Raw genomic sequence first — 23699 nt, forward strand, 5'->3', positions numbered from 1 at the left:
ATTAGGTTAGGAAATTGCTGTGGTTAAAAATATAACCTCCAGACTGCTTCTTTTCTGTCAGACTGGTTCCTTTTCACCTGTACCACAGAAACACAACATTGTATCAACACAACCGAGGGGCCTACACACAGGGGCTTCTTCAACTGCGGCTTCACAGATTTATATTCCTAAAACCAAGTTGCATCAAACTATGCCTTCCACTATAACAACCATTTTTTTTCGTCACAGAATCACTGTGGTCCTAGATCCACTGCAACAGAAACTGCTGCATTCATGTCTTGCACCTTTGTTGCTAAAGGAGATACCGTTAAGATTTCGTGTGCTGAAGAGCTTTTAGCGGAACTTAGCACCAGGCTGGTCATGGTGGGTTCTAGGTATCCCACGAGACCACTTGTCATTGCGGTGACCAGCTCTGACCACACTCGTCAACAGCCTGAACAGTAACCACTTCTTTGATTTACTGCTGAAATAGTCACTAGTTGTACCTATGTAACTGCTTTCCACAGTTTAGTGCCTCACATGTCTTCATGATAATTAACTTATCCTATGGGAAATGAGAATGCTTGTGCAGATATATCCTCTACACATACGTCCTTATGGCAGCACTATGGAAAAGACTCCAGTTTTTATCTGGGTTGCAGCAAAGCTGCGTCCATGAATGTAACTACACAGGCACAACTTACTTAAATACCCATTTTATTCTCGCCAGTCTGCTTAACATTTCTGACAACTGTTTTTAGTATCATTTTGAGAAAGTAAGCTAGCTTCCCCAGACCTAATCATCAGAGCAGCCAATGCAGATCAAGACAAGCTTGGCTCATCAGCATTTACAAAATATTAATGACAACATCCTGATGATAAACCAAAGTGGTGGAAAGGAAAACATTCCCTGAACAATGTCCGAATGTCATGCTGGCAGTGCTGGAAGAAATGGCATAGGAAAACTCTTCATTAAAAATATGTGTTCAAAATATACACGAAGGGTCCCGAAAGCAAGAACTATTTTTACACATTTACCAGATAGAAGCATGCCTACTGCCCCTAGAAAACATCCAGAAGTTTGTTAAAAAGTCACATGAAAAAAACATTTGCAGTTGAGACTATTTGGGAATGCACAGGTATGAGAAACACTCCTTTCCTCTGGGAGTTTGACACTAGACTCTGGCTCTACTGATTTCCCTGGGACAAATGAGCTATTTGGAAGGCAGTGAAATCAGCAGCAAACTGATGAGCAGCCGCAACTGGAAAGCAGCCCTCATATGGAAGTGTAATCATCAGGTCCCACACAAAACTACACAACTGATGATCCTCTTAGACCCAGGCCATCTTTGTCAGCATGGGGAGCAGAAAATTCTTCCCCTCCCATTCCACTGCTTTTCTTCATTTCAGTAACAGAATGCTTGCACAGGCAACCAAAGAACCACGCGGCCCTGCAGAGTGAGCTTCTCTGTTGATGAGCATAGGAATAGGTGGCACCAAAGAGCCACCTGTTTTTGCTTATGGGTATGTAAAGTTCCATATGTTTCTCCCTCTGCAGATAAGAGGTGAATATGTAAAAAGTTACTCCGTCATGATGGGTGAAAGTTCCTGTGCTTCCTAACTAGCAATTGAAATCTGCCATGCGGTCTGCCCACAAATACCCTCCTTGAAGTTTTTATTTATTTTTCATGGGGAAATGCCTTTAAAAACTGTTTTCTGTAACTATTCTGAACCTCACAAAAGTCATTATGAATCAAATTACAAAATCAAATGATTTCCAAACCTAACATAATGAAKAATCGTCTGGACTAGGAAACATATGGTAAGTTTGAGATGCTTGAGTTTGGACATTTTGAGGTCAAACAAAAATATTTTTTTTTCTCTTTCATAAATCATAAAGTGAATGACTTAATTAAATTCACTTAGACTTTTCTGAGAGAGTTGGGTGGGCATTTGAGAACTAGATGTAGAGGGATAAAGTGAATCTGGAAAAAGTTCCATGTGGCATATTTAGAGTTGGCATTATTGCTCACGTAGATCTGCTTTCTAAACATAGTATGATCTGCAACCAAGGCTCATCATTGACCAGTGGTTTTGGGAAAAATATGGAGAGAGTCAGGAACAACTATGCACACATAATACTGACATAAATACACCTAGTAGCGTTTCAGTAGGTAAGGTAATATGATAATTAGTCTCAAAGCTAGCTTCCAGAAAAGGTTCTAAGCATTGATGTATATAAATGTAATGAAGAGAGGAGCGGGGGCTGAGATGTTGAGAAAAGTAATTTCTGTTGGTATGGAAAAGAAAAGAATCTCTGAGGATCACCCATTTAGTCCTATGGCAAAGCATTGTTCTGGCAAACACCTTTTCACAGAGTAACTTGTGGCTCTCATACTGCTTACATAGCTACAAAGTGTACCACCCTGTACTGTTATAGACTTCCCATTTTCAGTCTCAGTTAGAGTACTGAGGAAGAGGACTCTCCTTTTCATTCTCTTATTTTCTCCTTCCTGCCCCCACTCCCCTCCAAAATAAACAGCAGTAAGCATCACCTCGTAGTTTTCAAGGAAAAAAAAGCAGAAAAAAAGAACTTGTCCTACACTACTAGTTTCTGTAGTTAAAAAAAAAAAAAAATGAAAAAGTGAAAAAGCTCAGTTCCCAAACTCTTTGGAGCTGACTTGATTGCTGTTCTTCTTTTCTCTTATGCCCACTGCCCTCCCTCTTCCCTTTCCTCTGCTCCAGCATCATCCTCTTCCCATCCTCTCTCAAGGCTGACATCTTGCTATCACCACTATATGTCCTTTATCTTCTCCCCAGATTTTTTTTCTCCACTACCTTCCCAGTCAGTGTCCACCATGCTGATGTGAAGCTCAAAGGAAGAAAGGCAAATCTTTGGAGCCTTTGGCCCTCTCCAGCTCCTTACCATCCCTCCTTCACCATCCAAAAAGCAGCGTAGTAGACATCACCCTTGCCTTGACATTTTACTCTGCCAGCTGCAGGTGGGTTCCTTCAGGTTGACAGCATTTTAACTCACAGAAGAAACTTTCTATGGTCTAATAAAAATTCTGCTTGTGTGATGCATGTCTACAGACAGGTCTCCTGTCTTGTGGCTCATGAAAGCTGATAGCTCAAAGGGACAACAGTGCTCAGCTATATATTCGGGAGATCATGTAGTAATGAGCAGCAACAATTGTCATAGGTCTCAGAAAACAGAGAATCCAGCAAGGGTTTTGCAGAACAAGGATTATATAAAACAAAAAGAAATCATTTGTGCTAGTACACAGTTAAGGTGTATAAATTACCTGTTTCTGCAAACTTGCTAGTAGGGAAAATTGTGATTCAAAATTCTTTTAAATGCAGATATTGAAGTACTGAAGTAGGTAAAATAATAGTATTTCTTGTTTTTTTTTTTTTTTTTTTTTTTGGTCCAGTGTATGAACACACAAAGAATAGCCTGCACAGAAAGAATAGCCTGGCCCTCTGAAGCATGGAAAAGAACAAAAAAGAACAAATTATTAGAATGAGACTAAAATGAAATAACATAGATAGTGAATTTGCAGTTGCAGTGATTTCTCTAATTCAAAACCCAGATTAGGCCTTTATCTAGAATCTGATTTGCCAGAGCAGAAAAAAAAAGGAATTCTGTAGATTGCAAATATGTTCAAAAAGACAAAGAGAAAGGTTTGTTTAAAGCCAATGAGCCCAGTTCTTCTCTCACATAGATGTTATCCTAGTGTAACCTAAATAGAATTGTTGCTTATTTATGCCAGCATGCACATAGTGAAAGGATAAATCGGCCCATTTGATGGAATTGATAACTCACAATAAAGGAAATGGAAAATAACATTAAAACAAAAGATTTCTTTACATCAGCATTGGCAAGAGAACACTCTAAGTACAATGTAAATACAGTGCCAGAGTGCTACAGACACAATTTTTACTGAAGTCAGTCAGTGACAGTGTTAAAAAAGCCAACTTTGATTCCGTTCTGTGTTTTGTTCTAGAGAGGAAGCAAGCCAGCAGCAAGCTAGTATTATGTTTCACCCAGATCATAATTGCAAAAAAGTTATCAAAGTATTAATAAAGTTATTAAAGTTAACATAAATCAGCTTTAATAAAGAGATTAAGCTAAAAAAAAAATTCCCATACCCGAGGAGGGCAATTTTTCCTTGTAAAGAACAGTCAAGAGAAACAGAGACAATGGTGTTCCTTATTGGGCTGATAAAAAGTGATATTATTACTCTCTTCAGTGCTGCTCTTCAATACTAGCTATTGATAGGACAGTAATAATCAATTTTAGCAAACTGCACCCTGAGTTTATACTTCTGGTGAAATAAGTTAGTGTAGAAAGGAATACCCAAGTTTCTATAATACTAGTTGTGAAAGTTTGTAGGCATGCATGCAAACTGCAGTGCTTACACTGAATTTGAATATGTGCTTGATAGGACAAACTGTGAACCAGATCAGTTAAATGCCAACAAATCCAGAATCATCAAGGTGAAGCATTTGAAATGACAAGTCACTCTCTCCTAAAATTCAGGAGATTCAACATTAATAAATGTAGGATTACTATTATCACTCAATTACATTGGATGTTTTAGGATTCTAGTGTTCAAACTCCTGCCAATCAAGGGTTTGAATATAACCTCCAATAGTGATGGAATAAATTTTAATAATAGCAAAGAAGCTTAGAATTCCAGAAAAATGCAAAGTATATAGAGAGTTCACAAAATAGCAGTCCTTTAATATCTCTAGATAGCCACAAATAATTAAAATGGTTTTGATTGTGACACCTGAGCCCTATCAGTGCTTGAAAATGGCACTTATTCTAAAAGAAAAACCTTTTTAATAAATGGTCATACAAATGTTTCTGATTTACAGAATAAGGGAACGTGAAAGTAAAGTGAAGATCTGCTGGGAAACTGGGAAAATGATGCATAGGATTACTTCAGGGATAAATTTGTATTTTGAAGATGGAAAATGAAGGCATAACATAAGTAGTTTTCCTGTGGAATTCAGATGAAATTGTGAACTCCTATGTGTTTTTACATAGTGCAAAAACATGTGTTTTTATTTGGGTCTAGAAGTAGATCTTGCCTTCCTGTGCAAAAATGCATGTAAATGCATGTAACAGTTTGGATACTGGCATAATCTAAGCAATATATATGCACATGTCCTCATATTTATAGCAGTATATTAGAAGAACACCAATGACCTTATGAAGTCAAGCAGTTATGCCAAGGTACATGTCAAACATTAGCAGATATCTATATTATGCTTCCCTATGAAGACTTAATATAGCCTCCTATATGCACCCATTGCAATACAGTATTAATTAAATCTTTATGAGCTACTTTTTTTTTCTATATTAGTGCTGCCTTAGTGCACTATCTAGACTGTGGTTTGGGACTGAATCAGAGTGAGGTAGTGAAAACCCTTGTCATCTTTCAGATCCCCATCTCATTTGTTGCAGAAGGTGCAGCAGAAGTGGGCAGCAAGTGTGACATGGACTTGCAGGCAAATAATGATCTGGGAGTTCTCCACTATTTCCTACAGATCTTGACTGTCTCCCTTGCACAGATAACCTTTCTCTGACAGATGCCATCTTCTGAATATCTGAATATTTTTCTAGCATTACTATTACTGCTACTTACTTTCCTATGTCTGCATGTAATTTACTGTGTAAAAAAAAAAAAAAAAAAAAAAAAAGCACATCCCTCTCACCATGAAATCCCATAATTTGGCATCCTGCAAACTGCCTCAGGGACTGCAGAGGCATGACTTGCACCCTTTCCCTGCATAGCCCATCTGTGAGCATCTCACTGCTTCCCTTGGAGCCGCCATCCTGCCCAGGTGCCATCCTCAAGCCCTAGCTTCCCTCAGCTCCAGCCTTCTCACCTGGAGGATCCAGGACTCTCTTCAGCTCTCCTAGCACAGGAAATCCTGTACATATCTATTCTTAGGGGGGTTATAGTCTCCCTGGAATGCAAATTCCCAGCTTTGCTTCCATTTCCAGTCCCATCTCTATGTATGTCAAGGCTTTATCCTTCTTCCCTGCTCCCAAATCCAAGTCAAATCTTAACAATTTTCTAACCTCCCATCACATTCCTCCCATCCTCAACATACGCGCGCACACACACACACGCACACACGCACACACACACACACACAGACTCCAGTGCTTCCCCCTCTGCAATTCAGTCACTTTCCTTTTTAAAACATACTGGGCCCTAATCACAGAAGAGTTCAGATGAAAGCAGAATTGAAAAATAAAATGAATTACATGTATGAGTTGCCAAAAATGCAGTTTTTGGCCAGTTCTCCCTAACAAGGCCACGTGAACAGAGGAAGACATGTCTTAAATATCAAGTCAATACCAGAGGCCAAATTTCAGGTCCAGTCTCCAAATAATGACCATCTTGGGACTTCTCTGCAGAATAACCTGGGATTTTTACAGCAGAAGAAAAACTCCAAAATATATGCTTTCCCCTAATCTTGTTCCCAGGCATGGACCAGCCACTTTGGCCATTTGAAATAAAATTTAAAATTTAAAATTTAAAATTTAAAATTTAAAATTTAAAATAAAAACAAAATATAATTAAGTACTTAAAATATTTTACATTCAGAACAGTAAAGTAATAACGCATCAATATTAAATAACTTAGAGTTTGAGCACCCAACAAGTAAAACTTCAGCTCGAAGTTCACCAAAGTCTCCACTAACTGAAAAGATGCTTTTATGGCTCTCAAATTTAAGTTCTGAAGTGCAGAAAACATTACTACTTAAAATTTTAACAATCATAAGTTCTATCCAGGCAGGAAAGAGAACCATAAGAAAGCCGAAATTTAAAAATGAATTGTGTCTCGTGCAATCCAGTAAAATTACGTCCTTGACAGTTGAGCTGTAAGCTCAGACAAATATCATTTGAGACAGCAAATCAATAAAATGAACAAAGGTGATTAATCAGGGTTATAATTCCTCAGAAACATGTATTCATGAAATACAATACCAGGAAAATTCAGTGGTAATTCCACTTTGGCTGAAATCTGGCTGTCTTCATTATTCTCACAGATACTTGCTATGAGCTTATTAATTTTGAATCCAATAACTTTAATCACTTCTCCTGTTGACAGGCAGCATTCATTTCCAAACATTTCATAGATGGAGCCTGCAAAGAAATACAAAAGGAGAGAAAAGTGATATTCAGCTTACCCCAAACTTTTAAGAATCTTTGTCTCTTTGAATGAAAGCAAAAATACTTTTAAAAAGCTGTATGAAATATTCTTCAGTAAATAAACTGATTTTCGGTTTCCTCCTTACTGGCACAAGCAAATCTATCTTGCGACTTCAGTGATCTCTAACTTAGCCATCTATACATACTGTTCTTAGATACGTGTCTCCATACTGGCATAAGGAGCATTTCAGACATTACTTTGGAAGAGAACAACTCAGAGCATGAAACTGCCTGGGTCACCAAGGGCAGCCTCAGGAAAGCACTAGGCAATAGGATGAGGCAGGAAAGGTTCCTCGGAACAGCTCAAGGCATCGCATATCCTAATGAAAACAGCATATTGCAACAAAAGATAAAAAGCACGGACCTTATGAGATGCCTTTAAGGAGATCAAAAATGTCAAAATGCAATCAAGATTTGAAATTTCTACAGCAACAGGAAACCTCAAGAATGCACAAGAAATGCGAATGCTGATGACTTCTCAGCGGTAATCCTAGGAAGTGGCCCCTGCCCCACACTGTGTCAGAAGAAAGCTCTCCTAGAAACTGCTGGTTCTGCCCTCACCAAAAAAAGTTCCTCTGTTGTCTGCAAGGTTCAGAAGTTTAATTTTTGAGTACATGAGCAAGGCAACCGAATCATTTCAAAAACTTCCCCAATGAGACCTGGGACGCCAGCTCACCCTACCAAGTACTGTCCTTTTTTTCTGGTCTAGCTGTAGCCAATTGTCTCTGCAGTTTCAGAGAAGGAAGGAAAAATAAATAAATAAATGATAATAAAAYGAAATCAAAACAAAAGCCAAGTTATGCAGAAGAAGGAAAATTCTCTCTGGCCTCTTGCAGGAGATTAGCAAAAGCTTTGAGGAATGGGATTAATTAATTATATATAAGGAGAGTGCAGCAAACACATGAGGATTAAGTCTTCTTTCAATTCTATTTGTAGATAGCACTAAATCGAACACAGAAAGCCTCTCATCCTAAATGTTAACTTTAATKCCAGCATCAGTTCTTCTGATTTTGTGCAGTTCCTTCCATGAACTTATTAATCTCTTTCTGAGACAATTTGAAAGTATTCTGCTTGGAATCTCAGTCCAAAACTTATTTCCTTCGTGGTAAGAAACCTTTTTCTTGTTTCCACTGTTAACTTTTAGCTATGTATATTTGTTCATTCTACTACTAATGTTCAACTGCTTGAATATATTTTTCTTTTCTCATTTTCATTTCTCCCTCCCCCAGACTTTTTAAAAGGCTAATTTTGTCCCTTCTCTAATTGCATTTTTAAATATGTATAAATACCTGAGGGTAGAATGTAAAGAAGATGGGGCCAAACTCTACTCAGTGGTGGYCAGTGWYAGGACAAGGGGTATTGGATGTAAGTTGCAACACAGGCAGTTCCACCTGCATGTGAGGGAGAACTTCTTCACTGCGAGGGTGACAGAGCCCTGGAACGGGCTGCCCAGGGAGGTTTCGGAGTCTCCTTCTTTGGAAATCTTCCAAACCCACCTGGATGCCACCCTACATGCTCTGAGTAACCCTGCTTGATCAGGGCGGTTGGATTGGATGTTCTCTAGAGGTCCCTTCCAACCTCAGTCATTCTGTTATTCTGTGATTTTTGACAAAAGCCTAAAAGAAGCAGGTTCTCTTCATTTCATCTTTGGATGAATTCATTTTYCCTTCCTTTTGTTCTAGTAGGCCTTTCTTGCATCTTCCTCAAAGCCTCAGTGGAAGATCACACAGGCAACAGGTATGTGTCAAGATAGGAAGTAGAGTACCATTTACAATGAGGAATTTGCCAAGTTTATTCTGTTGTGGAAAAATGTTTAGGCAATCTTTTTGTTGCCTCTGGATTTCTCTTGCAATTGAGATGGGCACCATAAATCCTCTGAGGAAGACACGTACTGATAAAGCTTTCACCACAATTCAGTGGGATCCTAGGCAAAAAGTCATGTGGCAGATGCTTTTGGCAGGCTGAAGGTTGCAGCATCAACCTTCAAGTTTCCCTATTATGACTTCCAGATGGGACCAAGAGAATTAGTGAACTTGGACCCTGAAGTACCCCAGTGGGCTAGTGACTCACACATCAGCATGATGTTTAGCACTGAGATGTCCTGCRTGCCCCCATAATCTAACAACACTCAAGTAAAAGAACATATTGCTCATGCAGCCTTTCAGCTGTTACTAAGCAGAAAACCAGGAGAGCTACTAAACCTTAACTAATAAAAGAACAATCTGTTTTTCTTACTGTAAGTACACTACATAGTGGTTTGCTCTCTCTTTAGTCCCTGCACATTGACTAACTCAGCCATCTTCACTGGATACTGCTGCAGCTCCCATCAACAGCCTGGCTGCTGCTCTAGTAAACACATGAGGAATTATTGTGGTTCTCATGGCTTTGGTCGAGCTCCATAGGATATTTTATGACGGTCTGTAAAGTGTGTGTGCAATAGTTACTTCATGTTAGAGTGAGGGAGGACTGAGCAGCTGTGAAGAGGGTAATAYTGCTTTGTGCTGAAGTACCTCTCTYTTCACACCAGGCACAGCACAGAGATCACAGCTAACTGTGGTATTAAATTAGACAGAGGGAATCTCAGAGGACCTAGTATGATGGACTCTGCATTTTAGAAACATGGAAAGATGAGCAAAGCTTTCCAGTATTCTTGCCCCCTGTATGAATATTTGCAAAAATGTATTCAAATAGTTCATTGCTTCTTGAATCTCCTCCCTCTCTTTTTTTTTTTTTTTTTTTTTTTTTTTTTGTTTTTTTTTTTGTTTTCATTGCAAATTTACAGCTGGCTTCTCCAGATTGCCTCATTTGAAAATAGAGCCCTAGAAACCATTTACTACCCAAAAGTAACTACCTTGACTAATTACAGGCTCGAGGCACGTTTGCTTTCATCTTTGCTAGACAGTCGTTTGCAAATCTTACACTCGATCCAGCAGAGACCTGCTGTGCATCTACATGTGAGGCAGTGCTGATCCATAAGAACACAGAGATTCAGGCTTCGGRTGGCCTCACTGGCTTTGAGTAACTTTCAAATACAGCAGTAATGTGAGTAGAAACATATTATTGAAAATGTAACCACTACTTGGGTCGGTATCTGCAGCAGAGTGGCACCATGAAGAAATAAAAACGAGAGTCAGAAGAKGGCCTTTTTTCTGATTGTGGTTGGTTCTGAAGGACTTACTACTTTCATCTGATTTACTTTTCCTCAGGAACAATAGTTTAACTGTAAATTGTACCACACAGAGTTTGAGAAGTCCTATGCTCCACCACAAAATAGAAAGTGTAAGTAGAGCTAGCAAAAAAAAAAAAAAAAAAAAAAAAAAAAAAAAAAAAGTCAGTTTTTGACAGGTCCAGGACTAAAGAGTCAATCAGACAGTATCCATAAAAAGAGGCTAGCTTTGCCAAACACTCAAAAATAGATGACTGAACCATCTCAAAATTATTCTGTGACAAAGAAATTAGAATTTGCAAAATGCAAGAAATATATACCTAAAATGATCTACAGAGGATGAATATATACTTAAAATGATCTATAGAGGKTTTGGCACTGTAGAAATGGCAAAGAATCTAAAACACTGCAAGAAAAGGGTGAAATACACAAGAAAAGAGAAATCTGCACTCATAAAAGAGATAAAGTACCTGAGGCAGATAAGCATATGGAATTCAAGCTGGAGTCTACAAAAAGCATTACATGGAGCTGCAGGCTCTGTTGCAAACATTAAGGGCCAAGATACTGCATTCAGAAAAAGATGTATTATAAATGCCAAACTACAAGTCACTAAAAAAATGTGCACCGAATAGACAGCCAGGGCTCTTGCAGCACTCCAAATCTCAGAGTCTTTATTAAGAACAAAACATAACATTGCTGCAGAAATCAAATGTTTCATGCATCTAAAAGCATTTCTAGGGAAAAAAAAAAGTGATATTGAAATTAAAACTTAAAAAGTCAAAGTTTGAATAAGAAAAAATCAAGAAGAGATGAGTGTCCTACCATTCAGGAAATACACTGACAGTGGGTAGAAGCAAAGATATTGCTTTGTACTAATTCAAGAAAAGAGAATATGTTTTTTAATCTAAAAAGGAAAAAGAAATAAAAGCCTTATTTTTGGCCTTATCAGGAAGCGAAAGGGAATTAAGCAGTTAGGAAGTATGTTTTGAGTCTCCTAAGGGATAGAAAAGCTCTTAACAGAACAGAAGTGGAGAGTGCCCAAGTATCAGGATTTATCGTCAGAAGAAAATACCTTTCATTCTAAAACACAGCCCAGAAGAGGAACTAGTTAGACAGCTTGTAGAAACACAGAGTAACTGCTACATTTTCCATCAATTAGCAAAGTCAAAGACCAACCAAAAACACAACTTATCTTTAGCAATGCTTATATATATGACCAGATAGATAGGTAGATGTATATGTATGCATCTACGTTAATAAGTATATGTCTATCAACATATATGCATGTCATGTCAACCCAATTAAAATGGGTTCACGGGCCTTAATTCAAGGTCTCTCAAGGTCTTTCCTCCTTTATCAGATTCATTGCAAACAGACCAAGAGGTAGAAAGTTTAGAAGGGTCAGAGGTTGGGAGGAGGATGCTTAACAGTCCGAGAAGATGATTGCATAAACCTCATTTCTAATGATAGATTTTTTTTTTTTTTTAAAGCAACTGCAAGCCATTAAAGATCAGATTCATTTTTGGAAGGTGCAATTGTACATATAGTATTGATTGTAATTACACATTTGTCTGCAATTAGATTGCCTTAGCCCTGATTTCAGACGTTGGTTGGCAGTTTGCCTGGAATAGTACAATGAAGATTACATTCAGACAAGAAAACCGTTACCTGTGTGATTTGTCATCCAGGCATTTGCAGCAAATATTGTGCTGTTAAAAGAGAGGGAGGGAAACTATATGGTTTTCAAGAAGGACAATAAAAATCCTCTTTCCATTAAAAGCCAGAATAATTAGTCTTAAAACGTATTGAACATACCTGCTGTGCAACAGTGTAAATCTGAAATATTTTACTTCAGCTCTGTGATGTGAACCCCCACATACAATATATTTAAAAACAAAATAAAAATTAAAATGGTTCTTTTAGAGCACTTAGTTCTTGTTGCACATAAATTCCCAGTGTTTTTCCCATTTAAGCCACAAAGAAAATGTAAGATGCACTGAAAATGTAAATCCAGTAACCTTAAGGATTGAGTGTTTTTGATTTGAGAAAGATGTATGAAACATAATGCAAAAGCAAAACAAAACAAAACAAACTCTCATTTCTTGCAAAACCTAGAATAAAGCATCATATTTATGGTGATCAAACAATGCCCCTGAAGGCTGTAATTAAAGAGCTTGTTGCCTCTGAAATCACCTTTCTTGGATTGCTATTTTGTTGAATAAAAAACACATTTATGTCCTTTTACAAGCTCATCTCTAGTTTGACAATCCATATTAGCAACTGCTGTGATCACATCAAAGCAACCATAACAATCAGTTCAGTATCTTTTTCCTCCATCTTTCCTAAAATGTTAAGCTTTTACAACACTCTCATCCTTATTATAAGCTCTTCTTTATTTGATTTATTTCTCATTATAGATACAAGAAGGGTCTTTTTCTAATGAAAAACAACAATATGAATTATAAATACAGTGAATGCCCAAGATGGATCATATCATTCTTCATGTGAAATACCATATGAGATACCACTGAAATAAATATTTTATAATACACTGTAGAATAGCAAACAAAATTGTATAATTTTATAAATATTACAAAAGCACTTAAAGCATTTTTGTTATATTTATAAGTGAGAAAAAGTAAATATTGTCTCTTCTTTTCCTCATAGCTGTGTTTAGTGACTGCATTAAGAGTGAACATTTTGCTGATGACAATAGGAAGCAAGGCTCAAAATTAGGTCCATGACTAAATAGTAGTAATATATCACTCCTACCTAGCTCCCTTTGCTCACACAGCTCTAGGCACTTTTGCAAGGAGAGCTAGGCAGAGAGATGCAATGAAGACAAAAGACCTGGCAAGGGTCATGCAAAGGATCATTCAGCAGAGCTGGAATTGAATCCAGACTGGCTGACTCCCAGTCTAATAGTCTCTCTGCTACAGGGTGCAATACCCCCGATTCTTTTCTTCTCCTAACAAAGACCAACTTTTTCTCCTAACAAAACCAAATGGCTTTGCAGGCCAAGCTCTAGGCATTGACTCCCTAGCCCTACGAGTTTGAATTCTTGAAGGAAAAATATCTGCCTTTTATCTCTCCGTGGTACCCACTGAATTCGTTGCAGTTGGCAGGCTGAGAAGTCTTTGAAAGACAATCCAAAGAAGTAGGAACCCGGCTGCTTTGCGAGCAGATGAAAGATGCCTCGACAAGTTTTGAAAGAGGAGAACTTTGTCCCAATGTCCTTTTCTAAATACTCCTTTCTCCACTATTATGTTGTCATCGGTTGCCCATATGGGTGCTGTCTTCCCAGATCAGAGGTGACTACATTTCAGTAGCTGGTGAGATGGTTCTGCTTTCATGAAGAGGCATGACCCCCTGGAGTATTCAGTCACTCAGAATTACAATAGTCTGCTTCTGCTACAACACAGTTCAGCTGAAACCAGAGTTGTATTAAAGCTGCTGCAGGCTCTCAAAGTAATACGAAGGGCATAATGTACCTATAATTATTGTCATTAAAAGAGATATCATTCTTTATAGGCATTATTTAGGGGTAAGAGAACTGTTCAGAGTTTGCGCTCTTTATCAAGAAATAAATCTATGTCAAAGTTGTGGGTAGTAGAGTCTTGCTTACCTCTATCAGTAAGTACGATTATTCTATGGTTAAACAGTGAATTTCTGACATTGAGAAGGTACTTTTTCTTTTCTTTTCTCTCTCTTTTTTTTTTTTTTTTTTTTTTCGCTCCATCTCTTGAGAACTGAAGATGATAATCTGCATCCTGGACTTTCCACACCACAACAAGCTAACATTGTGGGCTGGGCGGATAAAAAAAGGCTGAAAATCATATTTGTAAAGACAGGCAAAGCATGAAGCACACCTCCAGCTTCTCTCTCCAATCCTAGACTGTAAGAATGGCTACAAAGAATATGAACTAGCTGTATGTTTTTTATCTGCCACTTCCTAGCTCCCCTGTGTCCCCAGGATGCTCCAGAAGTCCAGGGCTAGCACTAGTCTCAGGTAGAGTACATTGCTAGAGTAAATCACCTGCCAAGCAGTAGAACTGCTTGCTGGGCTGTGTGCTAGGGCTTCATTCGGTAACATATGCCTAAGTAAGAAGAAGCTGCMGGTTTGATGAGTCTGGGGCGCAAATCCACCAAGAAGGTTTGGTGCTGAGTTGCCGTGGAGGAAAACACCCTTTGAACAGCTGTTCAAAGAGCATCTCACCTTGCTCATATCTAATTGGCTGCAGAGGTTCCGATTTTTGCCAGCACAAAACCATCAAAAATAAAGGCTGAAGATTTATCTTTTGCCATATAAAGTCAAACTTTAAATGTCAAATACTTTAAGCAATTTCAATCATAATGGAATTTAAAAAAAAAAAGAGAAACCCTTCTGTGATTTCTGATTTATTTCTTTCCTGATGCGTTTATGGCTTTTTTCTTTTTTATGATTCTCATCTATTCAGAGGGCTCATGCTCTGTGTGTGGCAGTGCAGCTATTGTTCATGCAACACTCACTATAATGGAAAGAGCAAGTGAAACCACAGCTCCAAATGCAACATCTTTGACCTTTTGTTGGTTCTACACTCACAAGCTGGAATTACTGCAGTAATGAGGAGAATGCTGAAAGCTGCTTTTGAGCAGCATTAACCACTGCTGTTTTAACTGTCCATGATTTTTTTAGTCTTACTTATTTTCTTTGCAGCACTAATTACTTAAGGTATGTTTATTCATGGCATTTAACTATATGTTTAACTGCAAAAGTGTGCTTTGTTGTACTCGCATTAAGAAAGCTGCTTACATTAAGTAGCATCGACTAGAGCACAGAGCACTTTACAGTTTGGAAACATACTTAAGCATCATCCTCCTCCGAGAGATGACAGACCCATTGACCCATCAACATCAGTGCAATGGAGCTGATGAGAAACAGCTAGCAGAGAATAATTTTTTCTCATGCATAGATCACCAGTCATTTGGGAAAACAAAATAAAAGCACAAAAGCCTTGTAATTTGGCAAAGTGGTTGTGGACCAACACATCRTGAGATATTTATGCCAGGATCTTCCCTCCTCTCTAACTTTCTATGTATGCCTCCTTCCCTCCAAAGAGCTTGCTGTTTCTGGGTTTGTGAGAGTCATCAGCATTTTTAAAGGACGCACATTTACAGGGCTCCTGTAAAGAGGGCTCCTGCAGACCCCATTCTGCAGGACCTCTTACCTTCAGGTCCACGTGCAAGAAGAAGCAGGGGAGTGCTCTCCACTACAGTGAACCAGAACATTAAGGGCAGCTTCAACAAATCAAGGCAGGCCAATATCTGCTTCATGAAACATGCCAGGCAATTTGTCTGTTCCACCCATGCCCTACACCATCTGCAGAAAGGCCTTGAGCTGAATGTTGCTGAAAGAAAATGCCCCCAAGGAGAAACTCAAAAGAGCTCCCCCCYGAGTACCAGCTGCAGAGGGTCACATTTTCCCACTGTATATGGATGAGTCATCCCACTGAGGACAGTGGTGTGAATAAAATGAGCAATATTTGATCCATAAAAGCCAGATTTTGTTCTCATATTGCATTCACTAAAAGGCACTTTCCTTCTTTTTCGGAATAAAACATRCTCTAGAAGCAGCTTGAGCAAGTACAGGAGAGTTTCAGCAGCACATTTTCATAGAGATAAAATTTACTAGCATGCTCTGACTACCAACCACTGAAGAGAAGTCACACAATCTGTTACTCTCGCTGCACCTTGGAATCTTGCTCTGCTGAATCAAGAGGAAGGGATGTAATAATGTTCATTAAAAAAAAAAGAAAGTTCATTTTCACAGACAAATTTAGCTTCTGTATCTGTAAAAAATGGGTCAAATTAGCAAGTGCAAACACTGTACCTCAAGTTCCTACTTTTTTCATGTACAATTATCTTTCTGACTTTCACTCAGATGATACTCCTCCAGTAAAGGCAGAGGTTTTTTGTACTGATCTTCCATCTCTAAAATATACAGTCCTAATTGTCTTCATCAAAGCTATTAAATGCCATTCTTGCTTTAGCTCATGTTTAAATTATATTTTTTAAAGAAAAAAGCAYCTTTGATAGCCAAGAAGAGGCATCTTGCTTATTTAAGTCAGACTTCAGAAATTTCTCTTTTTCATTGACTCACCGGCTCTTCACACTGCTAGAGAAAGTGGGATTTGTTCCCTCTAGATTGCCTTGAAATTGGTAAAAAAAGGTATAATAATTTCCTAACTGCTAGCRTTGTGTGTGATTTCTTGTCTAAATTAGAACTTGAGCAGCTGAGGCTTGACATAAACATCTTCTTCTTTTATTTAGTTTGCCTAGCTGCTGCTATAGGATTAACAGGACTTTTCGTAATTGGTTCCAGGGCGTTGCTGATGGCCAGCTGAATCATCCCTGCCTGGAAAGGCTCAAAGAAGCTCATTCTGGAAAGGTGCTGTTTCCCAGTATCGGATGCAGAAAGGGTGAAACTGAAACTGTGGAGACAGCAGGCAGGCAGGCATTTGCAGCGAGTGAAGGAAAACCAAGAGGAACCATGAGCCCAAGCATGTTCATGTGCTTTACAGTTCACCTAAGAGAGGTTYTAAATGGAATTATTTGCATTCGTCAAAGAGACAGAGCATCCCCAAGTGCTTTGTTTAGCATTGCCTCTATGTGCAGCTGTCAGTGTACCCAACTACCAGCCAGAGACAGCATCTGCACCAGGCAATACYGAGCACCTTTAACTCTAGGCAGTGTCAAGCATCTCTAACTCTAGCTCTGTAAGGATGCAGCTCAGAGGACATTAACTGTGGATGTATGTGTGAATCTGCTGTTATCTTTTCCCACCCCTTTTCTCCCAGCACGGAGAGAACTGGTTCTTTCCAGGTCCCTCAGAGAGGGAACCCAGAGAGCAGCACTACTTTTACAGCCTGCTTCTTCACTGAACTCCCAATCTCCAGTGCTGGTGCTTGCCAGCTTAAAAAGTCCTTCTGCCCCTAAAAAAAGTGGACTGCATAAAGCTTCCTGACCAGACTCACAGGTCAGCGGTAAAGAGGAGCCATTCTGGCACTGGGGCTTGCACAACACACAYGCTGCTTTTGAACAGCTCAACTGCACCGAGGAGCTACTTTGTACTGCGGCAAATCCCAGTTCTTGGGGTCCTAATCCCATCATTGATGTGTACATCTCACTTCTGGGGAATAAAACAAGGCAATGTGGGATCTATAGCTAGGCAGAGCGAAAGTGGCAAGGTCTCACACAGAGGATATGGCCAGTGACAGAAACACCAACAGAGTAGTTGCCTTGATCAGCTGCACATTTTTCACAATTAAAGTTTGGCACTTTTTACTATCCTACCACTGGTTAAATTAAGCCTGCAGAATATTAAATTCAATTACCCATAGAATAAATATATCAGTATTAAAACAGACGTAATTTTTGCAACATAAGATGAAAGCCCGAACTTGCACGCTATCGGCAAAAAACAGTGGCGATATAGTACTCAGCTCACTAAGCATCAATATTTACTAAATTATTCAAAGAAAGGCATTCAATCAATCAAATCAGTTTCCAATGGAGTTTGAGGAGTTTAATTTTCTAATAACATATTTTAATGAACTATTAAGTTGTCTTGTACTTCAGCCTGTACCGTAGTTCCTCTCTAATCAGTGCTGATTACCAAGACATTTGTATCTGGCAAACTTGCTTTCATTTTATAATCAGGCTTTCTGTTTCCTTCAGTGATCCAGCTACCCAGCTTCTGCATCAATGAATGTTGTGACAAAAAAAAGGTGAAATGCACAGCCTGAAACAACTGCCTGGAGTGACATCCCTGGGCTTGGCAGAACCACCCTTTCCTTTCACTCGTCCTCCTGCTTCCCAACAGGGGAYAAAGCCAATTTCTCCACTTCTCTTTGACCCTCAGAGTGTGATGTGATGAAAGAAAAATTCTTTAAAAGGACTCAAGGCTATTACTGTAAAGCCCCAACATGTTCATTTTAAAGAGATAAGGCATGTAAGGCAACTGCTATTTTTGCTTTCAGTCTTGTGCATCAAGTCACAAACAGTTGTAGACAGTGACTCYAGGCTGGAGCTCTGCCTATGTGGCCGCATGCTAGTGGAGCAAATGGGTCTGTGAACATGGGACGTACCCATGCTCCTCAGACCTTGGCTATKGAACCTGAGGCAAACTGGGTAGCACTTCACCTCAAAGCTCAGGCACAGCATGAAAAATGCTGTGATTTCACAGCTGCTATCATCTCAAGGAAAGCAGGCCTTGTGTTTCAAGCCATGAACACAGGAAAGGACTGTTCCTCAGAGAGGTGGCTAGATCTCAGACTTTATCACCAGTTCAATCACCCTTAGCCTCTCTAGTATAAAATACTTTGAAATGAAACAGGGTCTATATAGTCTAGTCTAATGCTTTYATTTGGCAGCTACAGTTAAATGTATCATAACCTTTTTGACAATAGCAGAAACATAAGTTTGTATAGGCCAACAGAGAAATTATTGGTGGAATGGATGCAAAACAGCACACATTTCCAACTTATTTTCCACCAGGGCAAGCAAATCCCCACTCTCAGCGTGGAGCCTAACTGGGCAGCTTCTAATGGACATCCCTACAGAGAAAAAAATGCAACGATCCTTATGAAGTTCCATGGCATTATGCTCTCCTTGTGCTTCAAGAGCTAATGAAATTCTCTCAAGAGCAGGGAGACTAATTTGCAAGTCATATATTTGCAGAAACATTTAGAACTAAAAGCAGTTTAAACAAAATGTTGCTTCCAGACTGATTAAAGGAAGGTTCATCACATCATTGTGCCTCATAAGACTACAGTAAGATAGATACAGTAAGAAGACCACAATCTTCATCGGTTTGTTGCTACAGCTTTGATTTGACAGCTCTATTGATTTAGAAGTTATTTGTTTATTCCATTTGCCACTATGTAGCCAATCAATCTGACATTAAGAGACTCCATGATTTTACTGGGGTGTGGAGAGGAAAACACACGTAAAAATCCCTATGTGAAGGTTCTCATTATTTTACATTTTTACCCTTAGAAGCTTATTCCTTGCCTGTGATTGATCAAACTCAGCACTGTAATACCATAAAAATATCATTCTTCCCTTGCTATCTGCATGTTCTACTAAGAATCCTCTGAAATCCAGCTGCATAAAACAGATAATTCAAACAGGAATCAGCTATCCAGACTGACTCCATAGCAGGCTGGCAGCTAAAGAAATCAGTGCACAAATGCTCTGATTTGATCCCTACAATCACAGCAATAAACCCACGTTCCCTGTCAATAGACCTGCCATTATCCCCCATGTCATTGCTGGTATATGGACTGTGATAAGAGAAATCCAAAAGGTTGTTAAGGTGAGAAAAAAAAACCAAAAAAACTGTTGAAGGAAGGACTAAAGGAAGGTTGTCCTAATGGAAATTCAACCTGTACAAAGTGGTGCRCTCTCCCACTTAGCAATATAACAGGAGTTACTTCTCACTCTCTCCGAAGTGCTACACTCCCTTCAAGATAGGCAACATAAATCATAACGCAATCACAGAACGCTGTGTTCGCTCCTGCTGGAAGGAGTGAAGGGAGGCAAAGCGCCCAGAACAGATCCTCCTCAGCCTGACAGCCCATGGGGAGCGAGAGAAAGGCCCAAGTTGTAGCCCTAGATCCTGCAAACGTTTCAGGCAGAGAGCAACTCAAACTTGCACTATAGCAAAGAGGAGGAGAGCGGAAACAGCACTTGTCTATTAGTGAACATCACTCTAAGTACCTAACGATGTGCCTTTTGTTAGAGGAGGGAGCCAAGGAGCTCTTCCCTATCAGTGACTTGCTCACAGTACAAGCAAGAAATATCCAGAGACATTTTAACATTGCATGTAGCTTGCTGTTTGAAAAGTGTGAAAGTAAAATAGAGCAGAAACCTCTGGAGCAGAGGGCAAAAGAGTTGGTGCTGTCAAAGATTTAAGAATCAACAGAGCTCCACAAGGGGCCTAGCTTTCAGTGCAAACATTTCTGGGTCCGCATGGCACACTACAACCCCTTCAAAGGCTGCAGGGCACTTTTACAACAGGCAGCTCTCAGCAATAGCCCTTTTCTCACAGAGGAAATGAGAAGAGGCTGTCACACAATGCGCCATATCCTTCGCTGGTGCCTCACCTGCGTTCTTGATCTCCACTGCAACATGTGCCCACGCAGTAAACTGAAGTACATATTGCAATGCTCCCACTCCCAAGACAAAGCTTCATTGCCCATTAGCAGCAGGATACAAACTGAAGTGACCCTGGATATGCAACCTGCTAAAAGCTGGGCTAACATGAATTTCTGAAGGCATTTTGTTTTCATGTGTATATCCATACACAACTTATATTGCATGCGTGTGTGGAAAGAGACAAATGTGGTGCTACTCCAGCTCCAGGAAGTTTTCTTCTCGCATTTTGGTGAAATAAATTCTATTCTTCCTCACTTTTGGAGTAATCTTCTTATCAAGATTTTAATTTATTTTATGTCAAAATCAAGTTCTTGGCACTTTTAAAAATGAAAAATACGAGCAAGCCACATTTCAAAATGAGGAATGGGCAGAAAATCATATTTTCAGAAGTCTGTGATAATTTTGGTCTGGTTTGTTTCCCAGAATGCCATTTTGTACATCAGCAAGATTCATAAGTCCTGGGCGCTTTTTAAAGTGGCTAGGACAAGCAGTGGGCAGAAAATGGACAACACACTATTGTATGATAGCAGCCTAGATTTCYTGTCATTGTCTTTTTCCCTTCCCTCCCAAGGGGAACTCTTTTTGTGGGTGCTGAAGGGAAAGAATCCACCCACCCCAACCACAGGTAAGCTCAGAGGTTGCAGCTCACATTTTCCATGGTCACAACTAATGGTGGCCATATACCGTCTCCTTCTACTACAGAGAAGTGTGAGAATTTTAGATTAGCATAAAGGCAGATACTATGGATSCTGAAGAAGATATAGCTCCCTCTCATTTCATAAAGCCCCCTCTGTTTTATCTAGTCTCTGGTAGGAATTTGTAACATGCAACTTTTCACTGCATACTCCCTCTAGGGACTTTATTTGTGTGAGGCTCTGCCTACCCTCTCTGCAAGCCACTGAGCTGCAGAAGAGAGCAAATAACTTTTTTTTTGTTTGTTTTCTAGATTGATATATGGACTTAATTGAACACCACATGGCATTTTTACTGTCATTTGATGGAACCCATGCCCTGAACAATTTTTCCCTCCAGTGCAAACTTCTTTCCTATCCTCTCATTGTGCTTTATATGTAAGCAGAATTCAACAATAAAAAATGGCTTAAAACAATCTCATGGAGACAGACAGGCAAATCCAGCAAAATATTGTCCCTATGATGCTTGTGTCTGGCTAATACACATCCCTTCACATTTTTGCACCTGAGAAGCATCCTTTTAAATCCATGGAAATGCTTTTTCTTTTTGTCCCTCAAGTCATATTCCAGCCTCTCAGCTTCTCTATTTCTGAGGCAGAGAATTGTTCCTTGCCAATCGCAGAAGACCAATGCTAGGTTTAATCAATTAATCTCTGTGAGATGATGGTAGATTGCTAGACTGACAGCTCCGTGCAAGCGTAAAGCTGGTTCATGACTCATTCAAGGACTCTTTCCAGGATACAATGAGGACTGTCTGCAGTTACAGGCAAGCCTGCTCTCCTCTCTACTTATGAGAAGACAAGGTCTACTCCATAGAAAAGACACCTCCAAAGCCACTGATCACTGCATTTCTTTCTTCAAAAGAGTTTTCCAGCTGGTGGGAAGATGCTGGGACACCAGATCAGCAGGACCGTCCCTCTGCGTCACCCTCATCCCTGTCTTAAGATGGCCCTAATGTCAAAGCCTTGCCAACAAGCAACCAAAACTCACCTTGGAAATAGATTCCTGACTGGATTTGGAGGACCCTTGGAAGGGCTCTGGGATCCAAAGAATGAATAAACTTCTCCAACGTAGATGCCATGGTCTGCAGCAAGGCAGCATATGGGTTTGACACTTAAAGACCAGGAGGAACCTTTCAAGGTAGCAATGCTTGCAGCTTCACACATGCTGCATCTGGGAGAGCCATCAGGCTCCGCGGCCGAGGGGAGGGGTAAGGAGCAGAAGGGAGGTACTTCTGGTTTTTCACTTTGGTGGCCACTTCCTCATCCTGAGAGCTGGAGGTTTAGGTGGGAAAAAAAGACACCTAGCTAGCGAGATAAGAAGAGCCAGCACCTGCTGCCACCATTAGTGTCTGCTGCCYATGCCAGTGCAAGTACCACATTACCTGTGCAGGTACCACACATGGCTCCAGGAAGTGCTGGAGTTCCCATGGAGACTGAACTTCTGAGAGGGCAGGAGGATTCATTTCAAAACTCTATCTCATTGAGGGTAGTTATTGATTCGCCACCTGGAAATACTGACCTCATGAAAAGGAGATATTGACTATATCAACCCTGCCTAAAGCAGGAAAAACTATTGCATTTGGCTTTTCTTTGTTTGGTTTTTGGTGGGGGTGGAAAGACAGAAAAATAGTTTATTRTGTGTTCTCTTCAAAACCACAAACACCCTCTGAAAAGACAAAATGAAACCACTTTGTTCTGATGCTTTTTGCTGCCATAGATTGTAGCTAGATTTAAGACACAAAAATGGAATACAAATTACTTTGTCATGTAAACGGGCATTGAAACAGAATGCAGTTATGCAAAATAGTAAGATTTTCTAATGTGATTTGGTTGGGGGAAGGAGGGCTCAAATTTGAGATGATGAGATAAGGAGTTAATTTTAGGAGGCTACTGCTCAGTACTTTGTGAAACCCAGACTGTGTTGAAGGCAAACTCCCAGATTTGTCCCCAACTCCACTATTATCAAAGTTATCAAGTGCTGTTATCTCAGCAGGACTCCTCAGAAGAACAAGACTGAGCAGCAAACAAATAGCAGAATCAGTTAACCACAACAACAAAAGAAAAATGATGTGATTTCGTATTTCCTACTACTTCTTTCCTCTCTCCTAAAGGTGCCAGGTAAAGTAGGAAGCTGGTTGTCATTTTGTCACCATAAAAAGCATAACAACCAATGCCTTATTTTCCAGAATTTATTATTCTGTTTCCAGAACAGCTTATTTAGCTGTGGTACATCTTTATGTAATAATTTACAGGTGAGATTATAAGCTTATTCCTGTATTCAAAGATAAAACACAGCAGATACTGAGGTTCCCCTTTACCCACCTGCTGCCTTCCACCCTTCCCTCTGCTCTAAATTATCCCCACCTGCTGCCTTCCACCCTTCCCTCTGCTCTAAATTATCCCCACCTGCCACCCTAACCCCTACC

At 39.7% G+C, this 23699-nt stretch overlaps 1 protein-coding gene across 1 annotated transcript in view; it reads right to left on the reverse strand.

Annotated features, from left to right (window-relative positions):
• Positions 1–22352, reverse strand: part of THEMIS (thymocyte selection associated) — an 80394-nt gene extending 58042 nt beyond the window's left edge. The window contains exons 1-2 of the mRNA XM_026044060.1: positions 22262–22352; positions 6992–7150 (exon numbers count right to left, since the gene is read on the reverse strand). Coding sequence (XP_025899845.1) covers positions 6992–7150; positions 22262–22352 — 250 coding nt within the window. The remainder of the gene's footprint in view (positions 1–6991; positions 7151–22261) is intronic.
• Between the last annotated feature and the right edge of the window lie 1347 nt (positions 22353–23699).

This window comes from Nothoprocta perdicaria, unplaced genomic scaffold (genome assembly GCF_003342845.1).
Source record: "Nothoprocta perdicaria isolate Ctin4 unplaced genomic scaffold, notPer1 scaffold_349, whole genome shotgun sequence".
Taxonomy (NCBI): Eukaryota; Metazoa; Chordata; class Aves; order Tinamiformes; family Tinamidae; genus Nothoprocta; species Nothoprocta perdicaria.